Source organism: Urocitellus parryii, chromosome 2, assembly GCF_045843805.1.
Source record: "Urocitellus parryii isolate mUroPar1 chromosome 2, mUroPar1.hap1, whole genome shotgun sequence".
Lineage (NCBI taxonomy): Eukaryota > Metazoa > Chordata > Mammalia > Rodentia > Sciuridae > Urocitellus > Urocitellus parryii.
This window is the reverse complement of record NC_135532.1, coordinates 33,094,169-33,103,424: the sequence shown is the minus strand read 5'-3', so window position 1 is coordinate 33,103,424 and position 9,256 is coordinate 33,094,169. Positions and strand designations below refer to the sequence as shown.

Genomic DNA, 9,256 nt, shown 5'->3' with positions numbered 1-9,256 from the left:
AAGCCAATGCCAAAAAAAAAATAATAATAATAACCAAAGGCCAAATGTTTTCTTTGATTAGAGGGTGCTGACTCAAAATGGTGATTGGTTGGGGGAGCATGGGAGGAATGGTGGAATATTAGATAGGGCAAAGGGGAGTGGGAAGGGGGAAGGGGGTAAGAAAGACAGAGGAATGAGTTAGACATCATTACCCTAAGTATATGTGTAAAGACAACAATGGTGTGAAAATACTATTTGTACAAGTGGTGACTTGAAAAATTGTGCTGTATATGTGTAATATGAACTGAATTGCATTGTCTACCATCGTGTATAACAAATAATATTTCAATAAGGAAAACAAAGAGGAAAATATTTGCACATATCCTTTTAATTACACAGAATGGAAATTTGCGAAGGCTAAACTATAAAATATAAACATTGAGCTAATAAGTGAAAAGAAAATCTAACATTAGTAATTGTAAGGGATCTTTATTCACAAGTAGTGAGTGGACAACTGTAGCAGGAAGGCAACCTGACAAGGAAGGGGTGCCGAGGATGGCTCCAGAGGCAGCCATGAAAGAAACTGTAGAGATTTTGAAAATGGAGTGAGTCAGTGTGAGGGAAACCATGTTAATCAGAGCAAGGGAATCCAGGGGCAAAAGGCTGCATGGGAAGCAAATCAGGAGGATGCTTTCCATGCTGAACAACTGAACTTCTAGATCTTGTCCAGTAGAGGAGGCTTCCCCTAAATATAAGTTTGGGATAAGAGCTCTGATTAGAACATTGAAATATCTACACCTTCCTGACCTTGAAAGGCCAATTATCTGTTAAATGATGACTTAATTTTCCTTTCCACTGATGTCATAAAGCTCCATCTCTGGTGGCTGAATCAGCATCCCCAGCAACTGTTCTCCTAACCTGCCCTTGGTGGTGAGGTGTGGACCACCTCTCTGAAGAATTTAACTTAATTATTTGAACTAAGAGGATGGTTTAAAAACTTACACCATTTTCCAGAGAACCAAACTCTTAAAAGTCCAACAACTTATAGCATCCTAAAGCATTATAGAGTTCATCCCTATGCATCTTTTCACCCTGTAAAGTGTAAAAGTGTTTCTGGAATAGAATAAAGTTCCAATGGTTAGCACACACATATTTGGAAAAAATACCAAGTAGCAAACATTAAGAAAAAGACTTGTCTCAGCAATTAAAACCTTTAAGAGGATATCAGAAATGAGAGCACCACATATAAGCATTTGTAGGTCAAGAGTCACCCTGTCTTGGGAGTCTATGCAAACCTGAACTGTATGAAGGAAACAAGAAACACTTCATTCAACAACAACAACAACAAAAAAAATGGACTGCCTTTGATTTAAGCAGATGATGAATTATAGGTGTAGATCCAAAGGAACACTTGAAATTCAGTCATATTATTAGTTTCATTTATCTGTTGTAGAGAAAGATCAAGTTTCTGGCTGCCTATGGGAACAAAGATACAGAGCACAAATAAACTGGCATTTGTTTTCATAAACTACAGCAACTGCTAGGGCTTCTGCCAGCTGCTTACAGTGATCACAGTTCAACGGGCATTGGGCACCAAGTGTCATTGTCAGCTCTTCACTTGTTCACTCAGTTGTTGTTTTGTATTCTCTACTTTGGTCTGACAGGGAGATGAATAAAATGGAGGGGAAAAGTAAGAATAACAACTTATTATTTAAGAAACTACAAACTCCAAAACCAGCAGAAAGTTCCTGCATCTGCAAAATGTCATCCTCAAGGATTTAGGGTGATGGAGATATTTAGCTCTAAAGACAGAGGGACAGATGGACAATAGATTAGACAGAAATATATGATTATCACAATAGCTAAAATGTGTAAGCAACCTAGATGCCCTTCAATAGATGGATGGATAAAAAATGTGGCATACATAGACAATGGAATATTACTCAGCAATAAAAAGAATAAAGCCATCACCAGAATTTATACTAACCAGCTCTGAATGTAAAAACAAAAATATCTTTGCAATTTGCTTATATCATTCTTATCAGAGTGATCAATAAGAAGCAATGTTGTTGCTTATTTTTTTAGTAAAACAAGCTGCCAAAAGTCAACATGGAAGCTTTCTTCTTCTCAAATCAGAAGCAGAAACACCTTGTTTGGAAAATTCACATGGTAGAAGCCTTTATTTGCCTTATAAAATGCTTTTGTGTGTCCTAGAGAGTCAAACTTGGGGTAGTCTAAGGAGCTGAGTGCATTCTGAAAGGGAAAGATCACAATATCAGTGCCTTTCACCCCATGTTTGCAAACTTAGAGAAACAGTGGGAATGAACTAATAAGGTCACAGCAAATTTTCTAGCATGAAAAGACTCCGAAAAGGAATGAATTCACCACAATAGTAGAGAACACCTGGCCTTGTGATCTGGGTCTAACATAACCATATCAGGAGGGCTTGTCTTGACCCAGGCATGAAACCAAATTTGCAGCCTTCTGCAGCTTCATTTGCCTGGCATGTGGCAGTACTTTGGGAAATGAGATCCAATAAATAAGCCAAAATCTTGGATCTCAGCAGGATCCAAAATAATCTCTGCATCACCTGAACTTTGCAAATATTATTAAGTTACAGAGGACTGATGTTTAAAATTATTGTTGTGACAGCATGATTAAGAAATGCCAGTGGTTCTGAAGAAACATTCCAGTTCTCTTGCTTCACTTTGCTATTGGAACATGAATGGAAGCCCTCAATTAAGAGCAAGTAAGTGCATATCATGTCTGGACAACTTAAGGAAGAAAAGGGAGGTGGTTCAGAAAGTTTGAGCTCTCTCATTTAGGAAAAAAATTGGCTGATGAATTTCATAACTAATGGACAAATGAAAAAAGTGCAATTATATTTACCTACTGGATTGATTAGTGAGTACTAATGCACACACTCCTACCATTATTCAGCATTTGAGGAAGCATTCTCCTGATGCTTTGTTGTTGTCAATTTTGAAATCGGATCTCTCAATTATATTGATGAAATAGGATAGCCAGTCCTCCTGCATAAATGTAAATGAATCAAATTTCTATATCCTTAGTATATAACATATAGCTAAAGACATAGAGATCAAAAGGGAAATTGGACATTAATAATTTTAAAGATCAGTATAGATAATCATTCAATACATGGAAAATGTCCTTACCAAGTTGGGAAGCAAAGGACTTTAAAAAATATCGAGGTACTGTGTTACTCAGCTTTCCCTCATAACAACAGGGAGCCGGAGCATGGGAGACATGATGAACTCTAGATAGGGCAGAGGGTGTTGAAGGTGAAGGGAGGGAGTATGAGGTAATCATAAGGTAATTAATGATGGTGGAATGTGGTAAGCATTACTATCTAAAATACATGAAGGCAGGAATTGGCGTGAATATACTTTGTAAACAACTAGAGATATATGAAAAATGTGCTCTATATATGTAATAAAAATTGTAATGTGCTCTGCTGTAAAAAATATGGTCAAAAGTGCCATTGAATGAGCAGCCTGCCCGCTCCCCTTATGAGGAGTCTGTCATACAGAACCAAGAGCTTGACCTACTCCCTTATGACACCATTATGGTAATTACATCACAATTCAGTCATTTGTTAGGGGGAGCCGTGATTGCTAGGTGTGGGATTAGAACCTAAACAATTGCTTTGGAAGATATAATTTAACCCATAACACTCTCTAATCCTACTTTTCTCAGAATTTTTATCCATTGGTATTGAATTTTGTCATGTGCTATTTCTACATCAATCCATGCAATCATACAACTTTGTGGGCTTGTCCTGAAGTACATATCCTTGATGGTATGGTCTTGTAAATTCCTCCTGCCCAATGACCCAATGATCTTTCAGTTAGTTCACCTTTAGACTTCCTTGATCCATAGGTTACATAGAAGTGTGCTTATTTTCCAAAGTTTTGGAGATGTTCTTTCATCTTACTATTTTCTAGTTTAAGTCCTTTGTGATGAAAGAACACAACAAATATAGTTTTAATTCTTTTCAATTGGATATTTTCCAATGAAGAAAATGAAAACTAAATAAACAAACTGGATTAAGAACTCAGTGGCAAAATGTTACCAATAGATTAGACCACTTTGAAAATAGATTTTCAGTGTGATCTAAACAACAAAGTACATAATTTTGAAAATAGAGTCAAAATAAAGATGCAAAGAGACCATTGGCAGAATGTTCCAGAAATCAGAGACAGTTTGCAGGTAACAAATTTAAGAATCATTGTGTTTGAAGACTCCTGAAAGGTGAACTAAAGAAATACACAATCTTCTCAATGAATATGAGAAAAATTTCTAAATCTTAGGGACAAGATGAAATCCACACTCAAGACGCATATAGAATTCCAAATAGGCGCGTCTCCAAGACACATTATAATGAAAATGCCTAATATACAGAAGAAGCTTAGAGTGTTAAAAGCAACAAGAAAAATACAGCAGGTCACATTCAGAGGTAAACCCATTTGGATTTCAACTGATATCTCAACATAGACCCTAAAAGTTAGGAGGGCATGGAAAGATACATGCTAAGTCTTGGGAAAAAAACAGCTTCCAAACAGGATTAGTATAACCAGCAAAATAATCCTTCGCAATAAGCAGAAACAAAAATAATTTGTAACCATGTAGTCTGCACTGCCAAATGTCCTTGATGGAATATTTCATGCAGAGAAGAATACAATAGAGTAGTCCATTAAAGGATAACCAAGTTTGAATTTAGCATTAGAAATAAATTGAAATGGCAGGAAATAAAAATCATCTGTCTATAATAATAATGAAAGCAAAAATCATATTGGCAGTTTGGATTAAAAAAAAACAATACAAAGCAACATGTTGCTGACAAGACACTCACCTTGGAGACAGAGACATGCATGAAAATGGGAAAAGCAAGGAAGCAGGGGTAGCTCCTCTCATGTCAAAGTAGACTTCAAGTCAAAAGTAATTAGAGGAGATAAAGAAGATTACTTCATACTGACGAGGGGGAAATCCAGCAACAAGATATACTGATTATTAATATTTATGCTCCAAACAACTGTGCTTCTGCATACAGAAAGCAAACTTCTCAATATAAAGAAGGAAATAGATCAAAATACAAAAAATACTGGGGGATTTAAACAAAGCTCTCTAACCATTAGATATGGCATCCAGACATAAATAAAGATTATTTAGAACTAAAAATATTTCAAAAACAATGAATCAAATGGATGTCTTTATCAATAAAATATTTCATTCATTGACAAAGCAATTCACTTTGTAATCACATCTGTTTGACTATTCATATTTTAGGAGATGGAGCAAATGTTAGGAAACACAAATAAAGACAGAGTACTCCTTGCATAGATAATAATGGATGAAATATAATAAAGGAATAATAAAGGAATTCCAGCACCTACAATTGAACATTAAATGCTACACATTGAATTGTAGGAAAGAAATCAGAATGGAGATAACAAAAATCTATGTGACAGAGTGAAGACAACTTATATAATTTTTTTTAAAAAAAATATAGAAACCCATTGCTAAAAATTTAAGTTCTCTTCACACTGTCATAGATTTTTGATAACTTATAAAGATTATAATATACCCAAAATACCATAGAGCTAACTAATGTTACACCTCAAGGTCATAGAGAAAAAAAATAATCTAATAATGTTACACATCAAGGTCATAGAGAAGAAAAATAATCCAATAATGTTACACCTCAAGGTCATAGAGGAAAATAAATAATCCAAATATCAGTTGAAGACATGCAGAAATCAATGTAACAAACCACATAATTAGAATTCAGGACAAGAATCACAGGATTACAAGAATCGCAGAAGATGAATTTGCCAAAGGCCACTACCCATTCATTTTTATAACAAGAGAAACTAAGGACAGAAGGAACTTCCCTCAACATCTTAAAGCCTATATATGACAAACCAAAGGCCAACATTATTCTGAATGGAGAAAAACTGAAAACATTTCCTCCAAAACCAGGAATAAGGAAAACATGTCCATTCTCCCCTCCCCACTATGATTCAACATAGACCATAACTGTATCCAAAGCAATTAGAGCAATTACCAAAGACATTACCAAAGTAGCTACCAAAGTAGAAAGATAGAAGATCCACACATATAAAACAGTCCATTTTCTTTACTCCAATAATGAATCTGCTGCAAAGGTGTTCCATAACTTCAAAAAAATTTATAAAAATTAGAAATAAATGTAACCAAGGAGGTGACAGACCTCTTGGTTACAGACCTCTACACAAGGATGACAGTTTGACATAGTATACATTTCTGACCACAAAGGGCAAGAGCCGGAAGCTGGTGTCAGTGTAGCTCCTGGTGCCAGACCAGTGGACATGTCAGAGAAACAAGGTGCCCAGGCTGTCACCTTTGACAAGCCTAGTAATCGAATCCAAAGGTAAGAGTAAATCCATGTGGGTGCACCTTGCCTTAATGGATAATTGCATCCATAGAATGAACTGACCCCTCCAGTCCTGAAATCCTGAGTACTCTGTCCCATAGCAACAGTCATGACAATTTTGAGTGAGGCGGCTGCATGGCAGGTGCTGAGGCACCCAGCCACTGCTGTACTGGCCAACTCTTCCTTCCCTACCTTCCCTACTCACAATGTATCATTATTATACCCTGGAACACTGAGGTCTTCCATGCCTTCTTGGAGGTATTCCTCGTGACCATGGTCACCAGCTAAAGGGCATGTCTACAATGGCTCAATGGGAGAGACTCCATGCACACTGGATCAAGAGAAACCAGATTGTATTAGGTGAAAGCAAGTGAATGTTCTACACTGGCTCAACCAAGACAAGTTGAGTCCTCATCTATTCTAAGGGCAAGGGAGTCTACACTGGAGAGGGAGGCACAGTGGTCCAGGCCTGGGAGATGATGGCTGGTGGGACCTGACCCACCCTGAGGACCCTCCTTTCTTTGAATCAGAGCCCACCCTCCTTTGAATCAGAGCATTTTTTAAAATTTTGCAACAAAAAATTTATTATACAATTTGTCCAAAATCAATGTATCAAGAAACATGTCAGAGGAATGGGAGAAGGGAAAGGGGGCAGGGCAGGGTGAAGTGTCCCAGGCAGAACAGTCTCTGGTGTCTTCGGCAGGTGGGGGCAGAGGAATCCCAGGCTGTCCGCTGGTCCTGTCTGGCTCAGCTCTCCACTTCGACCTCGGAGCCAGAAAAGGTCTCCTGATCCGGCTCTGGCTCACTTTTCCTGCGAACCCTTGGAAACACTCTATTGCGGACACGGACACGTGGCATGCAACAACAACACAGTCTTTGGACACAGTTAGCGATCCTCCTGGTCCAGCTCTTCCTGGGTTCTCGGGGTTGCTCTGGGGATACATCTTGGGCGGAACTGCTGCGGACTGTCTCTACTAACCTGACCAGGCGCTTCCAGCGGCTGGGCAAGTAGGACACTGAGCTGGACTGGGAGGCTTCGTCAGGAGGCGGGGCCTCAGCAGGCTGGAAGTCCCGAGGAAGAGCAGGCAGGCTGGCCCTTCTGATGCCCACCTGCCCTGGCTGTTCGGCTTCCTCAGGCAGCCGGCGCTTATGGGGCAAGGGCAAGGCTCCAAGGGCAGGCTCACTCGTGCTCCTCCTGGGGAGCACAGGGCCCCGGGAAAGGCCCGCAGGACAAGAGGAAAGCCGAACCCTGCGAGGCACAGGCTGCGCTGGGAACATGCACTCTCCCCCCTGGCTCTCCTGGTGCTGCAGAATCAAGTAGTTGGCCATCCCTGCATCAAACTTTCTCTTGGCCAGAGATACCCAGGTTTGGTATGGATCGAGACCATTGTCAACCAGGAGCGCCATTATTTGGGGGTCTGGGTGTTTGGGAAGACCCTCACTACTCTGTTGGGGTACACACTCCCCACCCTGCTTCAGCCATGGGTGCCGAGAGATTTGCTTGACTGTGGGCCGCTTCGGGGGCTTCACAGTCAGTATGCTGTGGATGAGCCTTCGGGCTCCCACAGGCACTGAGTCAGGGACCCGGTACCTGGCGTGAGTGATCCGCTTCAGCAGGTCCTCAGAGGAGGTGGAGTCAAATGGGAGGCTCCGTGTCAACATAAAATACAAGATGACCCCCAGGCTCCAGACGTCCATCGGGGGTCCCTCATACTCTTGCCGCAAGACACCTTCAGGGGCAAGGTATGGGAGTGTGCCCCAGACCCGCCTCAGCTTCTCCCCAGCGCTGAACCACGTGGCGGCACCAAAGTCGATCAGCTTGACTTGGCCTCTGGTATCCAGCATGATGTTCTCTGGCTTCAGGTCTCGGTGCACGATGCCCTTGTCATGGAGGTAGCCCACCGCACACAGGATCTGCCTGAAAACCCTCCGGACCTCCTCCACCTGCATGCCACGTGTGATGTGATCAAGCAGTCGTCCCCCACCTACGTGCTCCATCACCATGTAGATGGTGCTCTCGGTGCCAATCACGTGAAACAGCTGGACCACGTTGGGGTGCTCCAGACTCATCATTATCTTGGGTTCGTTGAAGGCCGGAATGTTCTCCACTTCCAGATCCAGGGCTTTCACTGCCACCTGTGCCCCTGAGAGGCGATGGAGGGCTAGGCTCACCTGGCCATACCCACCACGCCCGATGACCTTCAGGAACTCATAGTGCTCCAGGAAGGCTGCCACGCTGCAGGAGCCTGGCACCTGCAGTGCTGCTACTCTACTCTCACTACTCTCACTACTCTGGCTAAACATCCTAAGCAGGAACACCAACTAAGGATGCTAGCTTAAAAAAAAATAACAAGCCAAAACAACAAAGCAAAACCAAAAACCAAAACAAAGCAAAACAACAAACCCAAATCAAAAAACCAAAAGCCAAACACCACAGCACCACCAACCACCAACCACCAACCACCGAATACCAACCACCAACCACCAAACGCACTAACTATCTGGGAGTCCGACAGGTCACCACCAAGAGCTTCCTGTACTTGTGGACAAAAACCCAGCCCTGGCCACTTTCTTATATACCCGCTCTTTGAAGATTCCTCACAATGGCTCCTTGTGAGGTCAGAGCAACAAAAGGACCAATCATGCCTGGCCTAAACCCTCAGTGGTCATCTCCCTTTGGGGCCTCCAGAATTGTTTCCATGTCACAACAAGAATACAAATGGACTCCAGACATAATTTTTTTTTTTTTTTTTTTTTTTTTTGCTCCCATTGGTTATGGAGACTGATATTTACTTGTTTGCAAATTAAAAGGACTTGTCTTTTCAGTTCTAAACATTTCTAATA

General features: G+C 41.0%; 1 protein-coding gene across 1 annotated transcript; it reads right to left on the bottom strand.

The window, feature by feature from the left end:
* Positions 1 to 7,159: 7,159 nt before the first annotated feature.
* Positions 7,160 to 8,716, bottom strand: LOC144253339 (sperm motility kinase 2B-like). The gene has a single exon (XM_077795454.1). It carries the CDS (start codon positions 8,714 to 8,716, stop codon positions 7,160 to 7,162), a length of 1,557 nt encoding a protein of 518 aa, XP_077651580.1.
* Between the last annotated feature and the right edge of the window lie 540 nt (positions 8,717 to 9,256).